Below are 27,641 nucleotides of genomic sequence, written 5' to 3'. Positions count from 1 at the left end.
TAGAACATGACTCTTCAGAAGGAGTCTTTTGTTTGATGCTGTATCTTTCTCCAAGGCCTGGTACACTTTACCCAATAAAACAAGTGCTGAATGAATGAATGAAAGGATGCCAGAACAATGCCACTGCACTCCTCAGACTCCACACTCACCTGTTCACAAATAGCTCCTGTCATGGTGACTGGGAAGGGCCTGACATTCCCTCGGCCCAAGTTTTCACGTTTCCTCTGGTTGCTGAACAGCTTTAGCTCCCGCTTCTCTTCCTCATCCAGGGAGTTGCAGTATCGGACCTGAAAAGACACGGAGAACGGCAAGGAGGAAGTCACCCTTGCTCCTTGAGATTCCTGAAGCTCAAGCTTCTGTGTTTTCTCATTAAACACGCTTCCATTTTCTTTTATAGCCTTGGCCTGAACTTTAACACCCCACCAATCTTCACTTCACCTCTGTGAAGATTGTGTACAGCCGAAAGAGCTTACTTACTAAAGGCTCTGAACTCGAGCTCAGCCTTGCACAGGCTTAAGGTTCTGGAACTGCTCCTCACCCTTACTGCCACAATCTGCCCATCATACTGAGATCAAATTATCTGGGGTGGCTTTGGTGCCATCATTTATCTGGAATGTTCCCCTTCTTCCAAACTGATTATAGAGACTAGATGCTTCCAACTCCATGTCCCCATATAAATGATCTTTGATAGCAAGAATGACATTCGGTCAGTGAGCCAGAACAGTTGTCCATGTGCTTAGAGCTTCTTACATTTTCTTGCCCAATTTTGGAAAAATAGGGAAACAAAGGCATGAGCCTAAGGAGTGGGTCCTGAGGCATCTTCCGTGGTGTTGCACAGAAGCTCCTGCATGTTGATCTGTGTGCAAGAGGGTAAGGGCTGCCTGCTGAGCTTTTGTTGAGCCAGGACAAAACCAAAGCATTTTTCTACTTTTTAAACACAGAAACACAAAGAACTGGGGGGGGAGCGGGGGAGCATTGAAGACATTATTTGAATCCAGTATTTTTCATTCTCTTCCCGTATTTATGCACACTTTGGAAACTGTGCTATAGTCTTGAACTATAATTTACTTAATGCTGTTTTTAATACTGACTTACTTTTTAGAAACTTGAATATATGTATTTAAAAAGAAGGTATAAGATGACTACGAGTGGACCACTACCATCACCTGCAAAAACCAGAAGGTGGCCACAGAACCAGAGTGAGGACAGAACCTTGTGGTTAGGCTCTTGGTGGCCACTTTGCTTGTAGGAGATCCCAAAATGGGGAGCCCCCTTGCTCCTACTTAAAAGTGGAGACTATTATGCGTTAGAGAGGTGTTAACACCTGCTAGTACTAGGCTGAAATTTCCTTCTACATTTTTTTTTTGAGCAGAGTCTAGCTCTGTGCCCGGGACAGAGTGCTTAGAGTGCCATGGCAGCACAGCTCACAGCAACCTCAAACTCTTAGGCTCAAGCGATCTTCCTGTCTCAGCCTCCTGAGCAGCATGGATTATAGGTGCCCACCACGGTACCCCATTAGTTTTTCTATTTTCAGTAGAGATGGGGGTCTCCCTTCTGCTCAGGTTGGTCTTCAAGTCCTGAGCTCAGGAGATCCACTCACCTCGGCCTCCCAGAGTGCTAAGATTACGGATGTGAGACACTGTACCGGGCCTGAAATTTCCTCCTTGAAATGAAATATAATTTAAAAGACAGTAATTCTCTTACTATGTGGTTGATTTTGTTCTCTGCCATGTCCATGTCCCACTCAGAGTCACGTGTAGGAAATATGGTCCTAAATCCACCTCCCATCTTACTTTGAAGTAATCTGGATATCAGGATAATTGCTCAGATAATTTTTCATACAGCTGGTTAGAGGAAACCCTGCGAATTAGGTTGCATCCTAGTTTGAAAACCAGTGCAGCTGTACATATCAACATTGCCTTATCTGGGTGAAAAACAGGATAATCAAATATTTACTTTAGAATTACAATCACCCTTTGTCCTCACGAGGGTCATATCAAATAATCAAATCTGCCCCCGTCACACATTCTGAATTCCCACCAATAGTTAAGTTGTAATTTGAATGGTGTCTCTTCTCATGAAAGCACAGTTGACCAGGAGCAGAACAAACCACTGAAAGCAGGGAAGAGCCAATCAATTCCATCAAGTAAAAAATAAAAACACAAAAAACAAGCCCAAAAGTCTTCATGTAAATATTCCAGAGAGAGAACTGTGGTGACCTCAACATCCCAGAAGACAAGATTATGCCACTGACATGTTATGGACATGCTTTTAAAGACAGGCACACCCCTTCTGCTCGTAAAAACCAGCATTTTCCCTTCCAAATTAGTTAACTGAGCATCAAGGTACAATGCCTGGTCTTCAATTTAAAGGAGAAAACATGATTTGTATTTGTTTTATGAAGTCTAAAATGAACAGCAGAGAAAAAAATCGTTGCTTTCTTTTGAGGGATTTGCTTCAGTTTTAAGTTTTTATCCTACTTACTGAAATTTATTTTTGAGGCTCTCAAATTATTTTCTTTTATTCAAACATGGAATGATGAGACAATAAACACTCATCTCCTTTGGGACTGAGCTTTTGGGATCCAGCTTGAGGGCAGAATGAGTTGGCAGAAAGCTGGTGTCTAGCTCTCTAAAGGGGTTATTTCTCCTTTCACTTTAAAATTACATTTTGTTTGGAATGTAAAATAGACAGTTCAATTCCACAGGATTACTATTATTTTTTTTTTAAACCAGATACCTAAAAATTAATTTCTGGTTCAAACTAACCATTCCAGTGTGATGACATTTTAAAAAACGCATGTCTGCAGATTTCCCTTTATGATCAATTTGATCTCAGGGATAGAAATGCCTCTCTACAGTGTCACATGTCTGGGTTCAGGAAAAAGGACAGTCTGCAAGTCACGCTTTCTTTCTTTCTTTTTTTTTTTTTTATTGTTGGGGATTCATTGAGGGTACAATAAGCCAGGTTACACTGATTGCATTTGTTAGGTAAAGTCCCTCTTGCTGCAAGTCACACTTTCAACAGTACAAAAGACAAGTTGGACTTTATTATGACAAAAACACAGACGTTCAGAGCTGTGAATCTGGACATGTAACTTCTACTGCAGTGCAATGTGGAAAACTTGCCCACTCATTTAATATGAAATGATGCTGAAAATTCAAGAGAGTCACCAAGCTTTTGCAGGCCTTGAAATGACCCAGGGAATTTCAATCCTCTCTCCAACATATGCAGGCAACCCATGTGGCACATTCTCCTTCAAGGAAGAACATTTGGACTTGAGCTTATAAATTTTAGTGCCCCCTAGTTACCCCCAAATAGCACACAGGCTACTCTAGTTCATAATGAGACTCTGCTTTTTCAATAACACTCTCTAGAAGTAAGGAATTTGGACAGTTTCTTTCACCTCTAATTAAGAAAGCTACTAAAACCTAAAATAAATTGCCAGAGTTTTTTGTTGGTAATCTCACCCATCAAAGGAAGAGATTATGATTATGAAAAAGATAACAATTCATGGGAAGTTCTAAGAAAAGTCTTCATAAGGCCCCTTCCAGCCCCTTACCTCATTGTCATGTGGCGGCAGCTGGTGTAATAGCTGCTTGATCCTCAGCTTCTCTCCAGGACTGTTGACATAAGGGACTTTCTCTTCTGGGAGACAGCTATAATATTGGTGAACCTGCCGGGCAGCAAGCACATGGATCACTCACCCATTTCCCACACCACGTGCCTGTTCCCACTTACTGAAAAGATGATTCCCTCAGCAGGAGGTAACCGACTTCCATAGCCCTCTCCCCTGCACCAAACTCAACAGCAGATGAGTTTCCTAAGGCAAGCAGAGGAATTCATTCCTAAAGAAAGAGTCAAGCAAATCACCCATATCTTGGGTCTCTCTGGAAGGGAAAAATAAAGCCAGTAAATATTCCTGGAAAAAGGGAATCCAGCAAACACACTGGTGAACCCGGAGGGTAGGGCTTTCTCGGCAGACTCTCTTGAGAGCTGGCTTTACCATTTCTCTGTTTGTCTCCAGCGTGTAACATGCCTCCCTAGCCAAGGGAATATGTCAGCACCTGCCTCGGCAATGGAGTTAAAGCCAGTCTTTGGCACTTGGCAAACTCCTGGGTATCTCAGCCTCCACCTACATTAAAAGCCCTCCAGGTTTTGAGCCCTGTGTAAGGTGCACAGCAGATGACATCTGTCAGAAATAAACTCGCTAAGTCTGGGATGCAGAGGATGTAATTAAACATTGTCATTAACATGAGGATTTGTGCACATCCTAGAACATCCTGTTTACGACTGTTAAGACACATTCCTGCACTTTACGAGGCTCATTCGATCCTATCAACAATGGGGGAAGAGCACCAAGCATCTAATTTCACCTGAGAAAAGAAAATAGACATTCTATCATCCAGCTACATGCAAAACTAGAGAAAGAAAAAAATGAACCAAAACAGAAAGTATGCTATCATATAGGGGAGGAAAAAGAACCTCCCACAAGTTCAGGTGACGTCATGGAAAATACTTTCAAGTATCCTACTTAGGACCATAACCAACTCTTGCGAAACAAAGTGCTTACTCAACAAAATGGAGAACGTGGAAGACTGGTGGCCCCAAACCTATCATATATGTTACATGCTACAAATGTCTAATTCCTTTGTGTTTAGGGAGGCTTGGACATGAACACACATTCTGGGAATGCTGGGGTGAAGAGTTGTAAAAACTCTGTCTACTCTGACCTCTAGAAACTAAGACATAAGTATTAGAAGAGAGAAAGAAGAGGCTTTGTGATGACAGGCCTTAAAATACGTGAAGACCATCTTTATTTTTATAACTAATGATGGTAACCATTCACCATCACATGCCTATCATCCTATCATCCTTTTAATCAAATCTCAAAGGCAACTACACACGGAGTTTTTGTCATGGAAAGCTGGCTTTCTGAAGGCAAGGCCCCTCTCTAAAGGCACTGTGGGCAGAGAGCCATGCTCTGGGATGGGAAGGAATGGCTCTGGGGTTTGCAGGCAGCCCACAGATTCCCAGCACTCTCTGAGAAGAAAGCCCAGATCATAAGTTAGGATCTTAGGATTAGAAGCTGGCAATTTGCCCATCAGAGACTGGCACACCTTTTTGTCCCTTGGAGAGTCCAGGTGCCATATGCCTCATCAGACTCTTTGTCTTGGGGAATAGACCTCGCCTCCCAAGACTGAAGACTGCTTGTAGAGAAAAGCCTTGTTCTAGTATCACTCTGTGATTCTCACAACTCCCCATATAGAATGTTAGAGACTATTGCTCATATGAAATGAATCACTATGGACGCTTGATAACGTGTAGTCTGAGTTCGATTTACCCTTCCTTTTGGTTACCTGTCATTACTTATGCATCTTCTTGTCCACCATCCACATCAGGGTCATCCCTGAGAGCCCTTCTGAATTGGCACATTGAACCAAGCCCTCTTTGATAAGGCTGGCCCATGGTGGAATCTTCCCTGCACCTTCTGCAGCATCGCTGGGCAGACCTGAACCCAAAGTCCTGGCTCTGCTATTTCCCATCTTTAGGTTCCCAAGCAAGTTATATAGCTGTCCAGAAGACTCCACCATAAGACTATGACAATGACATGAGAGTGTAGGCAAAGCATGAGGTCCTCAATGACAATGAGAAACATGAACACATAACAATATTATCCAGCCTGGCCCATCCCAAATGGAATAATCCAGATGCTTCCTGGCCTTTCTTCCATTTCAAGATGTATAGCAAAACTATTGGCTTCTAGAGTGAGACCATATACCAGAAGCTGCCTATCTTTGTGTATGCAAGAAAAATAGGTTGCAAGGGGTATAAATATAATGCTATTAAATAGCTAGTTTGATTTCAGGGGGAAAAAACAGGCAAATTGTCATAAAGGTATAGTGAGTGTCCTCTTAAGAGATCCAGCAGCGTATATAATGGGGCCTCATGAGAAAATGGATCCTGCCACTGGAAGGTGATGGCACCAGACTTCTCTTCTCTTTGAGCCCAGTGTCCTCTCACCTCTCTTCTCTTCTCTTCCTCAGAGCTATTTCTCATCTTCTCACCTCTGAAGGTTTCCCACAGCTCTTGAATTGACACAGCTTTGGCTCAAGAGCCTGTTCTAGACTGACTGGCTTTTCCTGAGTCCAGATTCCCCAGAGAAGGGCCCTGATTACCCTATCTTGGGCAGGCCCCACACCTGGAGATTGGTTTAAAGAAGTTCAGTACATTACAAGATTACAGAAAAAAAGAATCCCAGCATGGCATGATTGGGTGATGGTGAAGTCAGCAGTGATAGAGATCTCTGGAGATACTTAGTAGTAAATAAATTCCTTGGGGTGCTGAGTCCATCCTAAAGACTCTGAATTAATTTTTTTTTTTTTTTTTTTGCAGTTTTTGGCCGGGGCCAGGTTTGAACCCACAATCTCTGGTATATGGGGCCAGCGCCCTATTCCTTTGAGCCACAGGCGCCACCCAAGATTCTGAATTCTTAAGTCAACAGAACTAGAGACTAGTCTTTGGGAACACAGCTCTATCTTTTGTTATCTTTTATAATTCAATCCCACTGATCACCAATGAAAAATTACCCTTTCTACCAGTATCCCAATAATCTCTGAAATATAGAATGTGCTAAAGTATTCTCTCACAAGACAACCAATAATTTGATGAATAACTTAAAAACTTACCTAGGTAGTGAGATGCCCCATTATAAAAACAAATGAGTTGATATTAAAGAACAACCTACCCAATCACCCCATATCACATGGCAGGTGATCTGGCTTACTCTGAGGGAGGAGGATGAGTTAAGTCCTTCAAGACTTCTAGTCTTCTTCAAAGCCTGTTCATGTCCAGGTGAGAAGGTAATTCCTCTCCTGCTGGCTCTGTGTCTCTTCCTAGTGTTTGGGTGCTGGACTTTGCACGATTTTCATTGAGGAAAGGGGAATTAACAGATGGATGAGAGTAAGGGAGAAACAGGTCTCCTGAATTCTCTGGCTAGCTATGTGAATGCCGCATGCATTTCCACTGGCATCCTCCATAATAAACTACTGTATAGCCCCAAACAAACACCAGCCAAACCAACGGTAACAGGAAAATATTGAGTATATATTTTTGGCACTAAAAAATTAAATCTGGCACTATCCCTGAAAATCCTGCTGATTGCTCATTTCAGCCCAAACATGTTTCACTTGTTCATTTTTAGGATTAAATAAGCAAATCCAATAGAATTTTATCAATGATGATCATTATCAAGCTATTACCCAGCATAATGATAATTTTGTTTTTCTTCCTGAGCTCATTTCTTCCCAAGTAGGTCTGTTGAATGTGTTAGAAACTTTGCTCCATTTAGACTTTTCCAGGTAAAGCTGTCCTGTGATTCTGCCCTGGGTGAAGTCATACTAGGTATATTTCCCCTGAACAAAAGCATGTGAACACAATAAACTGGCTTATGAAAATGAAATAGCTGAAGGCCTTTATTTAAGGTGTTACTCCCCAACAGGGAGGCTTGGCAGGAACTTCTGTCTGTGTCACAGGGATTGTAAGAGCTTTACTCAGTGTGCAAATAAAGGCTACAAAGCAAGGCCTCGCCCAGTTGGAAAGACTGGGCTTGTTAGACAGAGCTGCACCTTTGATGGCACTTCTGCCTGGGCAGAGATAAAGGCCTTTCTTCCATTTCTTCACTTGGGAGAAAAGTGTGCTAAAAATAATTTTTAAAAGTATGCTAATAAAAGAAAGCGTGCAAAGCACTGTATCTAGAACAGTGGTTCTCAATAGCTTGTTAGAATCTCCTAGAAGATTTCTTAAAACACAGATTTCTAATTCAGTAGGCCTAGGGTGGGGCCCTATAATTTGCATTTCTAACCCCTTCTCAGGTCCTGGGTTAGTCCAGAGACCACGCTGTAGGTAGGAGTTTAGAGCTATCCAACTATTTCTATCAACAACCCACCCCATGCAGTTGCCAGGCAAATGACAGGATTCCTATTTTCTCCAAGAGATCTAGGAAGCATAGAAAAGAGGAGAAAATGTGGTGGAACTCACCAAATTTTTCAGATGTCTTTTTCCATACCTACATATCTGATTAAGCAGAAGATTTTTTTCCCCCCTGTCCAACATGATCTGCAGGAATCAAGAAGAAGATTTCTACCAGCTACAACAAAAAAAGACATCCTAAGGGTGAAGTGCTCACATTTCTGGGTAGGAACATTTTACAAATAAAAAGCATCCTTATTTTCTTAGAGCAGGAACCCAACAAAAGAGAAGTCAGACTTTCTTGACTGATCTCAGAATTGATCGTTCTTCACCAACTAAATGAAGGAAGGGATCAATAAACTATTTATTTCCCAAGTGACTGAAATGCCTGAAGGGTTCTTATGGACAGTATTTCATGAACCATCCCACACCCTGGATATGAGTATTTCACACTCATCAGAGTTTAAAAAGTGGTAGAGCCACCTTTGAACTTGGCTTCCTCTTCCTCCCCCTCTATTCTTTATGGATTACTGGCCTTGTCTATCAAAGAAAACAAAAAAGGAGAGAGAGATAGAGACTGGGAGATGGTTGGGAAAGAAGCAAAAAGCCCCAGACAGTAGAGTTTGTTTCGGACAGTGGGTTCCCAATATGTCTGAGTGGCTGACCACAGAAATGATGGGTACACTTTCCCTTGGTATTCTCCACAACATAACCAACATACAGCTCCAAAATAAACCCCAAATAAACTGACAGTAAGTAAACAATGTTCTCCAAATTAGGTAGTCTTCCCATAACACCATAGCCTGATGTTGTAAGGGTAGCTGCCTCTCACATCTTTTTTCCTCTTCTTCCTTAATATCATTGTCCTTCCTGAATATCAATATGCCCAGCTAAGAACCATATTTCTAGCACCTCCCTAGTAGCTTCATATGAACATATAGATTCTGGCCAATGACACAGAAGGGTGTGACTCCTGGGAGAGTTTTAAAGGAGGCCAGCAGTTGGCCAACGTCCTTTCTGCCCGTTCTTCCTTTTTGCTGCTTCCTGTCTGGAACACAAACAGAATGGCTAGAGCTCCAGCAGTCATCTTAAGAAATACCCTTAAGAATGGAAATTGTAGGCTGAATATGGTAGGACAAAAAGTTAGGAGCCTGTATTTTGTTTTGCTTTTGCTTTTTAAAAACTATACCATGGAACCATCAGACAAACCCTGGATCGCCTATCTCTGAACTTCTTTTCTTTTCACAGTGAGAGGAATAAACTATTTCTTTACTTATAATTTCTATTACTAGGAAGTGACTACAATTTCTAAACGACATGGCTTGGCTTTCAAACATTATCATACTCCAGAATCATCTGAGGCCTTTAATGAATATTATTGCCATTTGCATCTCTCTGGGTCTGCAAAGGAACCTCAAATTCTGCATTAACCAACAACTCACACCACTGAGTTGAAACAGTGTTTCTGAGGAGAAACACTGTTTTAAGGAGAAGGCAAATGGGATTTGACCAGGTAAAGGCAAAAACTCCTGAAGTGTCATCTTGGATGTGAGCTGACACATTCAGAAGGTTTTTAAAAAGCCCAGCTTAAGCTAGGGACTAACTGGGCCTTTATTTCATGTCCCCCCTCACCTGCAGTTTGGAAGCATAGAACCTCATTTAATCTACCTCAATGTGGGAAGGCAGTGTATCTGGAATACACCTGAGCATCTTGAAAGGCAGGCTGTGCAGAGAAAGGAAAGAAACTGCCTGAATTTGCAACATGTGGTGCTTTTTCGGAAAAGTGTGCACGGATTCCCACATGGGGACCTGGAGGACCATCAGGTAGCATTACAGCCATGAACAAGTGGAGATGGGCTGCTTCTGAGGGCCCCTTTGTTCATGTTGCCCCTACTTGCCAGAATTTCATTACCCAAGCAATAGGAAAGTGCCATTAAGTGGCATTTAAGAGGGGAAATCATACCAAGTCTGGCATCGTCCCTTTTCTCCTGGAGACCCAAATTATAATTTTAATTGGTTTACTCAGGAAGTAATTTAGGAAACAACAGTCTAATACCTAATGCCTAAACAATGTCTCCATCATGCTAAACACCCTTAGGATTAGGATCAAACAAAACCAGAAATAAAAGCTCATTTGGGGTATTTTCAAAGAAGAATCTTTCAAAGACTCCTATTTTTTCTTTTGCTTGAACTCAGTATCTAATTCAACAGCAACTCCTGTCAAATGCAGGTTCAAGATCCTCCAGAATCTAATCACTTGCTACCACCCCTACACGACCAGTCTAGCCATGACTTCACCGCTGGTCTGAACCACTGCCCTGGCTGCTCTGGCTTTCACCTCTGCTCCTCTGTAGCTGAGTCCCTATTTGGCAGGCAGCACAACTCTATTCAAACATGAACCAGGGCATGTCACTGCTCTGCTCAAAACCCCACATGATCTCCCACTCCCTCTCTGATTCAAAGTCCTCGCCGCAGCATCCTGACCTTGCCTCAAGACCTGGCTCACTATGTACTTTACCACATTCTTCTTGTTCAGGTCTCTTGCTCACAACGGCCTCCTTGCTAATCATGTCAGTGCTTGTACCACCAGCCATTCCCTCTGCCTGGAAGCTTCTTCTCCAAGATATTTACAAGGTGCTGGTCCTTATTCCTTATGGTCTTTACTCAATGACCAACTTATCAGAGAGGCCATCTTGGACTATTCTTTTTTTTTTAATTCAGACAGAGTCTCACTGTGTCACCCTCGGTAGAGTGCCATGGCATCACAGCTCATAGCAACCTCAAACTCTTGGGCTTAAATGATTCTCTTGCCTCAGCCTCGCAAGTAGCTGGGACCACAGGCACCTGCCACAAGGCCTGGCTATGTTTTGGTTGTAGTTGTCATTGTTGTTTGGTGGGCCCGAGCTGGATTCGAACCTGCCAACTCCGGTGTATGTGGCTGGCATCCTAGCCGCTGAGCTCCAGGTGCTGAGCACATCTTGGACTATTCTAATAGATCAGCACACTCCTCATCCCTTCTTGTCTAGCCCAGTGCGTCTCAACTAAGAGTATATTAGACAATGTTTGGAGACATTTTTGGTTATTGCAGCTTAGGGAGGAGACTGCTATTGGCGTCTAGGGGGTAGAGGCCAGGGATGCCGCTAAACCTCTTGCATGCATAGTTCAACCCCCCACTAACAAAGAATCATCTGAATGGAAATGTTAACAGTGTTGAGAATGGCAAACCCTTAACATAGTCTTCTTCCAAGAACCTATCCATTGCTGACAAATGATCTACTTGTTCATTGTTTCTCTCTCCCCTCTAGAAGGCGAGCACCTGGGACTTTGTTCACTATATACCCCCGAAAAGGCATGCACTAGGTACTCAGTAAGCGTTGAATGAATGCATGCTATGTTTAAAGCTCATCTGTATGCCTGTCTGGGGTATGAGAGGATTTGGATAGACACATATAGCAAGAGAATGCACAGGTGCGGTTTCAAGAGGAAACAGAGTGAAACCGAGTTTCTCTTTCATTCTGTCAAAGCACTGGCTTTTCCACCAAAGGTTACTGGTATGGGAGGAGTGGAGGAGGCACTAAGAGAAGGGTGCATCAAATAACTGTCACTGTACTGTTTCTTTAAGAGGATGAGGCAAGAACAATACCCACTTATATCAGAAGAATTGAGGGAATGTATTTCAAGTGCAGTTCAAATAAATTAAGGCAAACAATCACATTATGCCCTAAGCAGGTACTATAATTCAAAATCACATGAGTTGTTCTGCTGCTAGGCCTGTTAGCTCTCACATGCTCACTCTCTTTTCAAACTTTTTAGTTTTCTTTTTTATTAAGATATTAAACTTCAATGTTTACTTAGAAAATATTTTCCATTTACTTTGAGCATTATCTGACAGTTATTTTATCCTGTCATAAAGAAAAAGCCCCAGAAATGGAAGATCTTGGGGGTTAATCACTTTTCATTTAAGCTACAATTATACAAAGATTCTCCTACCACAATTTTACCAAAACATTCTTTGCAAAATGTCTGCACATTTGCATATATGCCCTACTAAAAATTTCCCAACAGTTGCTTATATATATATGCAACAGTTTCAATATTGCCTTTAGACAAAATACACACACACACACACACACACACACACACACACTCACACCCCTATGAACAAAGCAGGATGGCAGTTTCCTATAGTGGTTAAGTGTTTGGACTCCAGAGTCAGATTGTTTGGGTTTGAAAACTGGATCTTACACTTACCATCTGTACATAGTTGGACAAGTTAACTTAATCTCCTGTAGAGAGTCAATATCTCCTTGTGTAAAGTGGGAACAATAATAACCACTATGAAGCTGTGTATGAGGCTCAAATGATGCAATGTAACTAGCACAGCGACAAACACATGGACAGGACTATATTTCTTAGCTTTGAAGCAGTCTAGTGCATAATTCATAAATATCCATGTTGTAAACAGAATTGTGCTCCTACCCCCAAATTTATATATTGAAACCCTAATCTCCATATGTGATTATACTTATCCATAGGGACTTTAAGAAGGTAATTAAGGTTAAATGAGTTCATTAGGGTGAGGTCCTACCTGATAGGACTAGTGGTCCTATAAGAAGAGGAAGACACAGGAGTGCACATACCATGTGAGGCCACAATGAGAAGATGGCCCTCTGCAAGCCAGGAAGAGCTGCCTTACCAGAAATCAACTGTGCTGGCACCTTCATCTTAAAATATCTATCCTTGGCTGGATGTAGGAGGCTACGGGGGGTGAATTGCTTGAGCTCAGGAGTTTCAGGTATCCTGAGTAAGACCCCATCTCTACTAAAAACAGAAAAACTAGCTGGGCATAGGGGCGCATGCCTGCAGTCCCAGATATCTGGAAGGCTGAGCGAGAGGATCGGTCAAGCCCAAGAGTTTGAGGTTGTTGTGAGCTATGATGCCATAGCATTCGACCCAGGGCAACAGAGTGAGATTCTGTCTCAAAACGAAGCAAAACAAAACAAACTTCTATCCTCCATAAGTGTGAGAAAATTAAATTTCTGTTGTTTAAGCTACCTAGAGTGTGGTATTTTGTAATGGCAGCTGAACAGACTAGTATGATGTAGTATGTGTAAGAAGCCATTGAGTATTGAAGGAAAAGACACACATAAAAATGAAAAACCACTCTGAGGTTACAAAAGGCTATATTCTGGTAGAGTGCATAAGACGGGTGGACAAATAACTACATATAAAGATAAAGTAACGCAAAAGCTGTAAGAGGCAGACAAAAACGCTACAAAGTCAAAAGAAGCATAAATCAAATAATGACTTGTAGTACTTGCCAATTTCCATGGGGTACAAAATCCCACTATGTGTGACCTGGATGAGGGATTGGGAAGAGACGCATGGTAGCATAGTAACCTATTCCACTATACAGAAATAACAGATGAAGAAACCTCAAGATAATTGTGTAAATGGTAAAGGAATTGGGAAGGGATAAATTTGAGTATTGACCTTTGTTTTTAATATAATTTATTCACCTGTAAGTCTGTATAGTTACATTTTTATAATGGCTACATTTAATAACCGATTTACATAATTCCTGAAAATTGACCAATTGGCTCTTGCAAGGCAGTATAAGCTCCAGCATATGGTTAGTTTCCTTGGCAAACTCTCCTTTAAAAAATAAAAAGAAAGGAGCAATAGAAGAGCTGTAAACAGGATTAAATGGCTAAGAACACTTCAAATGGTATGATGATAATTTATCTATTGCCTAACTCTAACACTGGCTTCAATGGTCCTAGCAAATTGCACATTAAGCCAAGTTATCTACCTCCCCTGACACATTTCACAATGCTCAGTTCTCTAGTTTCCTAGTCTTTTCCACATCCTTTTCCCTGCATCTCTCCCAAATTTTGTGCTTTCTCCATACTATCTTTTCCTTTTTCTTTTCCTATTTCCTTTCTAAGTCCCCAGGCATAATATAGAACTGAAGAACACAAAATTATTAATGTATTGGCAGGTGTTTGTTTTCTCAGATTAAAGAGGATGTGAGTTGAACATATTGTAGTTCTCCATGAAGAAGAAATATAACAACCCCCTCCACGTCAAACCTTAATAAAATTCTTTTTACACCAGTATATAATTGTCAAACTGTGTTCTAGTAGGTCAGTGGTTCTTACCTAAGAGAAAAAAAAAAAAGATCCTCCACTTCTGGGATAGCTACTCAAGCATCAACTAAGTTAAAATTTACCTATCATGTTAGGAGGAAGAAACTGCATTTGATGTTCTGTATCTGAGTCCTATGGCAAATACTAAATTTGCAAATTTGGTCAAGTTATCTAACGTTGAGGGGTTTCAATGTCCTCATCTTTAGGACTAGAATAATTGTATTCATTTCATAGAGTTATTGTGAGGATTAAAGACGATAATCAAATGAAAATACACTGAATTACAAGGCTGTAGATAACTGTCAGATCAGCATTATTATTACTGAAAATATCAATAACACTGGAAATTAGAATCGCATTGGCTTCTAGTAATAATAATCTGAGTATAGCGATATAGAATTGGTTTGGCATTTTGTAAAAACCATCCTATCTTTTCTGTACTCACCATCTAACATGTTCATGGTACCTATTCTCAAAATTGCAAAATGGGTGCTGGAATTCCAACCATTGTATTCATGTTTTAGGTAAGAAGATGGGTAAGTGTAAAAGGAAAAGGCCTAGATCTCTTAGTTGGATCAACTAGGAGACTGTACTAACAAACTTCTATTTATGAACCCTTGGATAGAGCTAGCTGCAAGGGAAGCTGGGAAATGTAGTTTTACCAGGATTTTACTCTGGGCATGTTGCTGCCCAGAATAAAATCAAATTCTGTTAGTAAGAAAAGAGGAGATACTAATAGTGGATGACAAAATATGTGTCTCCAAATGAATGTCTGAATATCGCTTTCCTATGTGGACTCCTTAGGAGTGTCCTACATGTCATCTTTTCTGTCTTTTCAATCACTGCTTTTGAATTTACATGCCACATATATTAGCCCTTTCCCCCTTTAATCATTAGCAAGTATAGTTTCAAAACATTATGCAAAACCAGTCTGAATAAAGTTCAGAAAACAACAGAAGAAATCCTAGGACCAATTCAACTTTTTAAATGTCCAAAGTGATTCATAATGATGTGCTATAATCTGAAGAAAGAATTTGGTCAGGCACAATGGCTTTACCCTGTAATTCTAGCACTCTGAGAGGCCGAGGCAGGTGGATTGCTTAAGCTCAGGAGTTCAAGACCAACGTGAGCAAAAGCAAGACCCCGTTTTTAATGAAAACAGAAAAACTAGCCAGGCATTATGGGGGAGCCTGTGTCTAGTCACAGATTATACTCCACCCAGCATATCTGATGAATCAATGAGCAGTGTGGTCATAGTTCATTCCTAGAGCTTGTGGTTCCTGCTAAAACCCTGAATAATAAACAGACTAGAGTGGCTGCTTAATTGTAAAAGCCACGTAGATAAGCTAGCACTCCAAAGAAGGTAGAAGATCAACTGCATTATTTAGTAGTGTGTATGATCTGAATGATGTGTGCCTACATTACGCAAGATTATGTAATAAGGACCACGTGGACTGACTCAGCCTTGACAAACATCTTTCCCTTGGGGTCTGTGCAAGAGAAGTTAATGTACCTAGGCTCACCCCCAACAAAGGCCACATGTCCTTGAAGTGGCACCTCTAATTCCTAAGAGTTATTTTCCTTTATTTATTTAATTGTAGTTTGTGTTTATTTTGTGATAAAATACATACAACAAAGATTTGCCATTTTGATTATTTTTCAGCATATTAAGTACCTTCACCCTGTGGTGAAGCCATCACCATCTCTAGAACTTTTTTCATTTTCCCACACTGAAACTCTACACCCATTAAATGCTAACTTCTCATTCACTCCTTCCCAAACCCCTGGCAACTACCATTCTCCTTTCTGTTTCTATGAATCTGACAACTTGGGAGTGATTTTTATTATGTGTTGGGACCAAATGTTCCTTTGGGGTAACACTTCTCTGAAATTATGGTCAAAATCAATGGGGGAAAAGAATGAGCTGGACGACATATCCTATACTTACATTTAAGACCTTTTATAGGCAACTTTCCTTCTGTTTTTACTAAGACAATTAGAGACCACAGACAATACACTGGCCCCAGCCATTAGAATGTATAACAAATGAAAAGATCAAAAAATTCAGTTATTCATTGCATTTCCATTGAGAAAACCCATGAGATAAATCACCATTGGTAATTGAGCAAGTTATTTCTTCTGAATTTTCAGTCTTGGGCCATTAACTTGATTATATTTCACAGATCATAGAATTCCCATTATCTAGTATCTCTTCCTAGCTCATGACAGTCTTCTGATTGCTTTGAAGTGGCATGACAAGCAACCAAATGTGTTAGCCAACACTGTGAGAGAAGAGAACTGTGTTTTAACTACACTCAGAGGCAGCTCTTCAGTATCCCAACATTACCCCAATCTGGTGTAAAACAATGCTCAGACGCATGCTATCATGGTCTGCATCCAAAACACAGTGGATACTATGATGAAGTTAGTTAAGGACCTGCATTAGCACCATTGGTTTTTCTGTCATAATTATCTCCATTGCCTTTTTGTTGTCTGTAGCATTCTTTACTCTTATTTTAGTTATTCTACTGAAAGCTCTTCTATTTTTGTTTTTTATTTTTTGAGACAGAGTTTCACTTTATCACCCTGGGTAGAGTGCTGTGGCATCATAGCTCACAGCAACTTCAAACTCCTGGGCTAAAGCGATTCATTTGCCTCAACCTCTGAGTAGTTGGGACTATAGGGGCTGGCCACAATGCCTGGCTAATTTTTAGAGACGGGGTTTGGCTCTTGGTTAGGCTAGTTGTGAGCTCAAGCAATCTACCCACCTCGGCCTACCAGAGTTCTAGGATTATAGGCATGAGCCACCATGTCTGGCTGAAAGCTCTTTTAAACCCTTTTTGGGAACCAGGCAGAAAATGGATGAAAAAGATAAAAAAAAAAAAAGAAAAGAAGAATATGTTTCAACTCCATCCAGGTTAATAAAAAAGATGTAAAGTTATTATTTTTTTTTTTTAGTGGCTGAATTGCATTCCATGGTATACATATATCATAGCTTATTAAACCATTCCTGGATTGGTGGAATCCAATGTACTCAATTTTGATATGAGAACAATTAGTGCCAGTACATGGTAGGGGATGGGAGAAAGGGAGAGAGGACAGAGGGAAGGAGAGGGTGTGGGAGAGTTAAGGTGTAAGACACACCTCTTGGGGGTGGGACACAATTTTAAGAGGGACTTTACCTACCAAATGCAGGCAGTGTAACCTGGTTCTTTGTACCCTCAATGATTCCCCAATAATAAAAGAAAAAGAAAAAAAAAACATTTACTCATATTTTTAGAAAGTAACCTATGGAAATTGGGAGTTTTAGAATCAGTTTCTATCTGTATTAAGTAAAGAGACCAACAATGTATGAAAAATAATAGACATGAAATAATCCCAAAATGATTAGTATTGATAGAATTCTGCTTTAAAGAGAAATAATCCAAAATCAGATTTTCCTTCAGCACTACTGAATATGAACTCAAGGTCAGGTACGGTGACTCAGCTATATTGAGACTCACATTGTTCCAGACAAGAGGAAAAGTCTTTCATGAGTAATCTAGGATGGGGTATTAAGATGTGCGTCACAGAGATCACAATTATATTTTCTTTTCTTTTTTTTTGTAGAGACAGAGTCTCACTTTACTGCCCTCGGTAGAGTGCCGTGGCATTACACGGCTCACAGCAACCTGCAGCTCTTGGGCTTATGTGATTCTCTTGCCTCAGCCTCCAGAGCAGCTGGGACCACAGGCGCCCACCACAATGCCCAGCTATTTTTTTTGTTGCAGTTTGGCTGGGGCTGGGTTTGAACCCACCACCCTCGGTATATGGGGCCAGTGCCCTACTCACTTTTCATGGAAGACAGAAACAATGAAAAACTGGAGTTTTGTTGAAAATGAAGGAAGTGGGAAAGTAAGGCATTACGTACAGCAAAGGCAAAGCCCTGAGGAAGCTTAGTGATCTTGAAAAGTAGTGCTAAGGTCTGAATATGTCCCCCTAAATTCATATGTTGTAAATGTAAATCTCCAATACAAAAGTGTTGGGTGGTGAATTCTTTTGGGAGGTGCTCAGGTCATCAGGGCTCTCCCCTCAAGAATAGATGAATGTTGCTATATAGATGGTTTCTGGGACTAGGTTTGTCGTCCTCCACTCTTCTGCCATGTGGGGGCCTAAGCATCTGTTCCACTCTTGCCCTTCTGCCTTTCACCATGTGAGAATGCAGAAAGAAAGCCCTCACCAGATGTAGGCATCTTGATCTTGGACTTCCCAGACTCCAGAACTGTGAGAGAATAAACATCTGTTCTTTATAATATACCCAATCTCAGGAATTCTGTTAAAGAACCATAATATGGACTAAGACAAGTGACAAAAGATCCATTGTGGCTAGGTATTAAGTAATTATGGACAATCGGGGCTTTGCAGCAAGATGGTGGCCGAGTAACAGCTTCCTTACATCTGGGCACCGTGAGTCTGGGGAGATAGGACTCCAGGCATCTCTGGCTGGTGGGATCTGCCTATAATCATCCCTGTGAGGATACAGGGAGTCAGTGAGAGACTTCTGGACCCCAAGAGGAGGACTAAAACAGTGTAAAACCGGCAAGGGGTCGCGTGTGCTCAATCGGTCTAAACCCGCCAGCAACTGTAAGTAAGTACAGTAGCAGCGAGACTGCAAACTGGAAAGGCCTTACCTGTGAACTGTTTTTGTGTCTTTGGACTTGGCACTCAGTTGAACTGCCTTGGGGAGAGCCTGAGCAGGAGTGCGAAAAACTTTGGCCATTGTCTAGGGCACCAGTCTGAGCCGCTGAGCCAGACGGAGCTAACAGTGTTTGGCTGTGGGCCACAGGGAGCCATTGTGAATGATCTGCCCCAGCAAGCTCCGCCCTCAGGGTCGCAGAGCAAGAATCGGGTGGGAGCTGGTAACCCAGAGACTGAGTAGCCTAAGGGCAGGGTCTGAGCCGCCTTGCAGCCCTAACCCTCAGGGGCAGAGTGAGACTGGTTTTGCCACACTGGGTAAGTGGCTGGCCACTTCAGCAGTGATTCCAGTGACAAGCACTTTCCTGGGAAAGCTTCCACTCAGCAAGTTTACAAGTTCAAAGTGTCTTTTAAGAGAGCTGAAGAGAGATTTAGGGTATCTACCTGCTGGGGTTGGAGAAATCTGCAGCCTCCAGTCATATCAGCACTGTGATTAACACTCATACCCCAGAAGACCACGTGTTGCCCAGACAATATTCAACAACATATACATACTGCTTTGTTTTTGGTTGTGTTATTTTGGTTTGGTTGTTTTTCTGTTTATTTTGATGTTGTTTTGTTTTTTAATTTCAACCTTTTCTGTACAGATTTTCTTCTTTCTCAATTTTTCTAGTGTAATTATAATTTCCCATTGCTGCCTTTTTCAATAACTAGAACTTCATTTTTGCTAGTGTTTCTAACCTATTATTTGATTTTTCACCCAATATTATCCCATAAAGTTTTTTGTTTGCTTGTTTTGGTTAGATTTATAGCATTTTTGTCTTTCCTCTCTACTTGGTGGAGGTGGGGTACTGTGTCTGACCAGGTTAGCAAAGAGCTGCTGACCTCAAGGGAACCACCCAACTGGGCACCCCCAGAAGGTGGGGTTTTTTTAAGATTGTGTCAAAGTACCGTACTGTACACATATATTGCTTTGTCTCCCTCTTTCTGTGCCTCTCTTCTTTTTGTCAATATTCCTTTTACCCACCCCCCTCCTTTAACTATTTTGTTTTCTTTTTGCTCGTTCCTCCTTTCTTCCATCCCTTTCTTGCTATTCAACCTTCTCATCCTTCTGGCCCTGTACCAAAAGGACTCATCGAAACCTTAGTCCACAGGCACGAGAACTTACAGAGCAAGAGGAAGTGAAAGGAAAATTAGGGCAAGGAAACAGATAAAAGAAATCACTCATGAGGAAGAATCAGCAGAAAACTCCAGGCAACATGAAGAACCAGTCCAGAACAACCCCGCCAAGGGACCATGAGGTAGCTACTTCAGAGGATTCCACCTATAAAGAAATGTTAGGAATGACAGAAAGGGAATTTAGAATACACATGCTGAAAACAATGAAAGAAATGATGGAAACAATATAGGAAACTTCTAATAAAGTGGAAAATAACCAAAAGGAAATCCAAAAACAGAATCAAATAAGAGATGAACAATATGAAGAATATAGAAAGGATACAGCAGAGCTGAAGGAACTGAAACAGTCAATTAGGGAACTTAAAGACGCAATGGAAAGTATCAGCAACAAGTTAGACCATGCAGAAGAAAGAATTTCAGAGGTAGAAGACAAAGTTCTTGAGATAACTCAGATAGTAAAAGAGGCAGAAAAGAAGAGAGAGAAAGCGGAACGTTCACTGTCAGAATTATGGGACTTTATGAAGCGTTCCAACATACGAGTTATAGGAATCCCAGAAGGGGAAGAAGAATGCCCCAGAGGAATGGAAGCCATACTAGAGAATATTATAAAAGAAAATTTCCCAAATATCACCAAAGATTCTGACACACTGCTTTCAGAGGGATATCGGACCCCAGGTCGCCTCAACTCTAACCGAGCTTCTCCAAGACACATTGTGATGAACCTGTCCAAAGTCAAGACATAAGAAAAGATTCTGCAAGCTGCCAGGAGTAAGCGCCAGTTGACCTACAGGGGCAAATCCATCAAAGTGACCACAGACTTCTCTAATGAAACTTTCCAAGCAAGAAGACAATGGTCATCTACCTTTAATCTACTTAAACAGAACAATTTGCAGCCCAGAATTCTATACCCTGCTAAGCTAAGCTTTAAAATTGATGGAAAAATCAAATCATTTACGGATATACAAACATTGAGGAAATTCGCCACAACAAGACCAGCTCTACAGGAAATACTTCAACCTGTTCTGCACACTGACCACCACAATGGATCAGCAGCAAAGTAAGAACTCAGATATTAAAGGACAGAACTTAACCTCCACACTGATGCAAAAGACAAAACTAAGCAATGGACTCTCACCAAATAAGACGAATAGAATACTACCACACTTATCAATTATCTCAATAAATGTTAATGGCTTGCATTCCCCACTGATGAGACATAGATTGGCTGACTGGATTAAAAAACACAAGCCATCCATCTGCTGTCTGCAAGAAACACACCTGGCTTCAAAAGACAAATTAAAACTCTGAGTCAAGGGTTGGAAGACAATTTTTCAGGCAAATGGAATTCAGAAGAAAAGAGGAGTTGCAATCTTATTTTCAGATTCATGTGGATTTAAAGCAACTAAAGTCAAAAAAGACAAAGATGGTCACTTTATATTGGTCAAGGGAAAAATACAATAAGAAGACATTTCAATTCTAAATATTTATGCACCCAATTTAAATGCTCCCAGATTCTTGAAGCAGACCTTACTCAGTCTGAGCAATATGATATCTGATAATACCATCATAACAGGGGACTTTAACACTCCTCTTACAGAGCTGGACAGATCCTCTAAACGAAATTAAACAAAGATATAAGAGATTTAAATGAGACCCTAGAACAACTGTGCTTGATAGACGCATTTAGAACACTCCATCCCAAAGATAAAGAATATACATTCTTCTCATCACCCCATGGAACATTCTCCAAAATTGATCATATCCTGGGACACAAAACAAATATCAACAGAATCAAAAGAATTGAAATTTACCTTGTATCTTCTCAGACCATAAGGCACTAAAGGTGGAACTCAACTCTAACAAAAATGCTCGACCCCACACAAAGGCATGGAAATTAAAAAATCTTCTGTTGAATAACAGATGGGTGCAGGAAGAAATAAAACAGGAAATCATCAACTTCCTTGAGCATAACAACAATGAAGATACAAGCTACCAAAACCTGTGGGATACTGCAAAAGCAGTTTTGAGAGGAAAATTCATCGCTTTAGATGCCTACATTCGAAAAACAGAAAGAGAGCACATCAACAATCTCACAAGCCATCTTATGGAATTCGAAAAAGAAGAACAATCTAAGCCTAAACTCAGTAGAAGAAAAGAAATATCCAAAATCAAATCAGAGATCAATGAAATTGAAAACAAAAGAATCATTCAGAAAATTAATGAATCAAGGAGTTGGTTTTTTGAAAAAATAAATAAAATAGATAAACCATTGGCCAGACTAACGAAACATAGAAAAGTAAAATCTCTAGTAACCTCAATCAGAAATGATAAAGGGGATCCCACAGAGATACAAGAGATCATCTCTGAATACTACCAGAACCTCTATGCCCAGAAATTTGACAATGTGAAGGAAATGGATCAATATTTGGAATCACACCCTCTCCCTAGACTTAGCCAGGAAGAAATAGACCTCCTGAACAGACCAATTTCAAGCACTGAGATTAAAGAAGCAATGAAAAATCTTCCAACTAAAAAATGCCCTGGTCCAGATGGCTTCACACCAGAATTCTATCAAACCTTCAAGGAAGAGCTTATTACTGTACTGCAGAAATTATTCCAAAAAATTGAGGAAGAAGGAATCTTCCCCCAACACATTCTATGAAGCAAACATCACCCTGATACCAAAACCAGGAAAAGACCCAAACAAAAAGGAGAATTTCAGACCAATTTCACTCATGAATATAGATGCAAAAATTCTCAACAAAACCCTAGCCAATAGATTACAGCTTATCATCAAAAAAGTCATTCATCATGATCAAGTAGGCTTCATCCCAGGGATGCAAGGCTGGTTTAACATACGCAAGTCCATAAATGTTATCCACTATATTAACAGAGGCAAAAATAAAGATCATATAATCCTCTCAATAGATGCAGAAAAAGCATTTGATAAAATCCAGCATCCTTTTCTAATTAGAACTGAAGAGTATAGGCATAGGTGGCACATTTCTAAAACTGATTGAAGCTATCTATGACAAACCCACAGCTAATATTTTACTGAATGGAGTAAAACTGAAAGCATTTCCTCTTAGAACTGGAACCAGACAAGGTTGTCCTCTGTCACCTTTACTATTCAACATAGTGCTGGAAGTTCTAGCCAATACAATTAGGCAAGACAAGGAAATAAAGGGAATCCAAATGGGAGCAGAGGAGGTCAAACTCTCCCTCTTTGCTGACAACATGACCTTATACTTAGAGAACCCCAAAGACTCAACCACAAGACTCCTAGAAGTCATCAAAAAATTCAGTAATGTTTCAGGATATAAAATCAATGTCCACAAGTCAGTAGCCTTTGTATACGCCAATAACAGTCAAGATGAGAAGCTAATTAAAGACACAACTCCCTTCACCATAGTTTCAAAGAAAATGAAATACCTAGGAATATACCTAACGAAGGAGGTGAAGGACCTCTATAAAGAAAATTCCTCAGAAAGGAAATAGCAGAGGACATTAACAAATGGAAAAACATACCATGCTCATGGATGGGCAGAATCAACACTGTTAAAATGTCTATACTTCCCAAAGCAATCTACCTATTCAATGCCATTCCTATCAAAATACCAACATCGTACTTTCAAGATTTGGAAAAAATGATTCTGCGTTTTGTATGGAACCAGAAAAAACCCTGTATGGCTAAAGCAGTTCTTAGTAATAAAAATAAAGCTGGGGGCATCAGCATACCAGATTTTAGTCTGTACTACAAAGCCATAGTGGTCAAGACAGCATGGTACTGGCACAAAAACAGAGGCATAGACACTTGGAATCGAATTGAAAACCAAGAAATGAAACTAACATCTTACAACCACCTAATCTTTGATGAACCAAACAAGAACATACCTTGGGGGAAAGACTCCCTATTCAATAAATGGTGTTGGGAGAACTGGATGTCTACATGTAAAAGACTGAAACTGGACCCACACCTTTCCCCACTCACAAAAATTGATTCAAGATGGATAAAGGACTTAAATTTAAGGCATGAAACAATAAAAATCCTCAAAGAAAACATAGGAAAAACACTGGAAGATATTGGCTTGGGGAAAGACTTCCTGAAGAAGACTGCCATGGCAATTGCAACAACAAAAATAAACAAATGGGACTTCATTAAACTGAAAAGCTTCTGTACAGCTAAGGAGACAACAACCAAAGCAAAGAGACAACCTACACAATGGGAAAGGATATTTGCATATTTTCAATCAGACAAAAGTTTGATAGCGAGGATCTATAGATAACTCAAATTAATCCATGTGAAAAAAGCCAACAATCCCATATATCAATGGGCAAGAGACATGAATAGAACCTTCTCTAAAGATGACAGACGAATGGCTAACAAACACATGAAAAAATGTTCATCATCTCTATATATTAGAGAAATGCAAATCGAAACAACCCTGAGATATCATCTAACCCCAGTGAGAATGGCCCACATCACAAAATCTCAAAACTGCAGATGCTGGCGTGGATGTGGAGAGAAGGGAACACTTTTACACTGCTGGTGGGACTGCAAACTAATACAACCTTTCTGGAAGGAAGTATGGAGAAACCTCAAAGCACTCAAGCTAGACCTCCCATCTGATCCTGCAATCCCATTACTGGGCATCTACCCAGAAGGAAAAAAATCCTTTTATCGTAAGGACACTTGTACTAGACTGTTTATTGCAGCTCAATTTACAATCGCCAAAATGTGGAAACAGCCTAAATGCCCACCAACCCAGGAATGGATTAACAAGCTGTGGTATATGTATACCATGCAATACTATTCAGCCATTAAAAAAAATGGAGACTTTACATCCTTCGTATTAACCTGGATGGAAGTGGAAGACATTATTCTTAGTTAAGCATCATAAGAATGGAGAAGCAGGAATCCTATGTACTAAATTTTGATATGAGGACAATTAATGACAATTAAAATTATGGGGGGGAGGACAAGCAGAAAGAGGGACGGAGGGAGGGGGGTGGGGCCTTGGTGTGTGCCACACCTTCTGGGGGCAAGACATGATTGCAAGAGGGACTTTGCCTAACAATTGCAATCACTGTAACCTGGCTTATTGTACCCTCAATGAATCCCCAACAATAAAAAAAAAAAAAAAAAAGAAATGCGGACGATCACTCCAAGAATAGAAATACAGTAGAACCTCTGTAAGTTGACCACCCAAGGGACTGTAACAAACTGGCCAACATATGGAGGTGGTCAACATAAGGAACTTCCATAGAGTACATGTGGTGCATGTCTGGTCTATGAAAACTAGGCCAACTTAAGGATGTGGTCAATGTAGGGAGGTGGTAACTATGGAGGTTCTGCTACTATATATTCTATAGCTTTTTATCAAACAAAGGAAAATGAGGAAAACTGGAAAGACTTCATTAAAAAATGGAAGTGAAGGAAAAAGGAGAAAAAGATAGCAAATAGAAAATAAAGTGGTAGAAATGATAAAAGTGGTAAAAGTTGCCATAATAAATGTAACTATATTATACCCACCAATTAAAAGACAAACAGTTTGGATTAAAAGGAAAAATACAATATCCACCATGTGCTGCTTACAGACCCCCACCTATAACAAGACTAAAAGCTTGAAAATAAAGGGATAGAAAGCTATAATCTTGGAATTACTCACCAAAAGAAAGCTAGTATGCTATGTTAATAATATATGAACCAGAATTTAAGCAAATATAATTAGGAGAAATAAAAGTGATGTTACAACTGATTAATAGATCTTTGGTCATTTAAAAATTACTACTGATGGCTCAGTGTCTGTAGCTCAGCGACTAGGAAGCCAGCCACATGCAACGGAGTTGGCAGGTTCTAATCTAGCCCAGGCCTGCCAAACAACAATCACAACTACAACCAAAAATTATCTGGGCCTTGTGGTGGGTACCTGTAGTCCCAGCTACTTGGGAGGCTGAGGCAAAAAAATCGCTTAAGCCAAAGAGTTTGAGGTTGCTGTGAGCTGTGATGCCACGGTACTCGACCGACGGTGACAAAGTAAGACTCAGTCTCAAAAAAAAGAAAAAAATATTACTACTGATACAAATTTGTGGACCACTTCTATACTAGCCCTAATTTACTACTTGTATTCTCAGAAAACATTTACATTGCTGTTCATAAACTTTTTAAAATTCATACTAATTTTTTATGTTAAAATAATTGCAAAAAATATTAAAAGTAATATTAAAAAAGAAAATAACCTATCAAAATTATAGGATAACCATAAACTTGTAGGTATCCAAAAATACAGTCTCAAATACAGTAAATAAAGCAAAAGCAGAAAAAGAAAGAGAAATATCTCAATAACTGCAGTGAAAGATTTTAAGATGTCTCTATTAGGCATTGATAAATAAAAAGGACAAACAAAATGAAGGTTACAGATCACATCACATCAATAGCAATTACTGTTCATGAACTCTATCTTCTTTTCCTCTAATGATTTGGAAACAGTGCTTTATTTATTCTTTATAATGGAAAGAAAATATTTCACATCTTTAGATTTCAGATGGGAAACAGAAGCTAGAAGATGCAAAGAAACTCGGTCAAGGTCACTTGACCACCCTCTGAAGCCAATCTCTCTATCTGCACAGTCTACCTTCCTTGGGTACACATATTTCCCATGATGTCCTTAGGGGAAGTATAGTGAGTAGATTACCTACTTCCTAAATTCTGGCTCTATGCAACAATGGGAAAGTTGTGTACTTTCTTTGAGACTGTTTTTTAAAATATCAAATCCAAGGTTTGTGCTTAATAATTTCTGTACTTTCTTATTTTGCTTCTAGAATTCTATAGTCCTTGCTCTCACCATCTTTAGACAAGAACTTCAGACTGAGATCTCACTTTTATTTTCCTAGATGGGCCATAGCAAGAAAAGTGTTTTCACATCAATTGGCCTTCCCAATTGATGTTTCATGAAATGCCAGATACTGATTACGTGCTCTATAATTCAGGAATCATTACTATCTTCATTTTATAGATGAGGAAGAATAACCTTGCCAAGGTAAAATAATTTGCTCTGATTATAAATACAGCCAGAAAATGGCAGAGTTGTTCAGGTCCCAGGTATTTCTGATGCCACAGCCAGGGATTTTTTTAATAATTACCATGCATTGGAAGGACCACACATGGACCCTTTTACAGCAGAGCTGTTGTTTACTCCATATTCACCATCCAGATGAATTCTTGACTATCCACACAGCAAGGACACAGGAGAAGATGGATGTTTTAAAAACTGTCTGCAAGACCAACCTCAAATTCGTCCACACTGTTTCACCCTCTCTCTCAACAAACATGAGTAATAGAGTCGTCAAGTAGTTGGCAAAATTAGTTGGTTGGCATTTCAGCTCCTTCCCCTGGCTGCCTCTCTGTCCAAGGCTATGATGCCTGCAATGATTTGTAGACTGATGGAAGCAGAATGAGAGAACAAAAAAGCCCCAAAGTTTTCACCATCTTGACCATCAATCCTGGGGAAATTATAACATCCCTCACCAAACACTCAATGCTAGAGAAGATGGGGACACCACCTCTTTTTCCTAACACCTTTTGGTTAAGAGTCAGAAAGGAGATTTCCAAGAATCCCATGATTGCAGGTAAGTTGGCATTTATATACCCTCCTAGGTCACTGCTAG

The 27,641-nt window shown here is 40.3% G+C and overlaps 1 protein-coding gene across 3 annotated transcripts in view; it reads right to left on the bottom strand.

Annotated features, from left to right (window-relative positions):
- PRICKLE2 (prickle planar cell polarity protein 2) overlaps positions 1-27,641 on the bottom strand; it is a 405,373-nt gene that overhangs the window by 68,733 nt on the left and 308,999 nt on the right. For all 3 annotated transcript variants that reach the window (XM_053600102.1, XM_053600103.1, XM_053600104.1), the window contains 2 exons: positions 3,563-3,676; positions 150-287 (listed from right to left, as the gene is read on the bottom strand). In XM_053600102.1, coding sequence (XP_053456077.1) covers positions 150-287; positions 3,563-3,676 — 252 coding nt within the window. The remainder of the gene's footprint in view (positions 1-149; positions 288-3,562; positions 3,677-27,641) is intronic.

The sequence above is a fragment of the Nycticebus coucang genome, chromosome 8 (assembly GCF_027406575.1).
Source record: "Nycticebus coucang isolate mNycCou1 chromosome 8, mNycCou1.pri, whole genome shotgun sequence".
Lineage (NCBI taxonomy): Eukaryota > Metazoa > Chordata > Mammalia > Primates > Lorisidae > Nycticebus > Nycticebus coucang.
The sequence above is the reverse complement of the archived record's forward strand: the minus strand, read 5'-3'. Positions and strand labels throughout refer to the sequence as shown.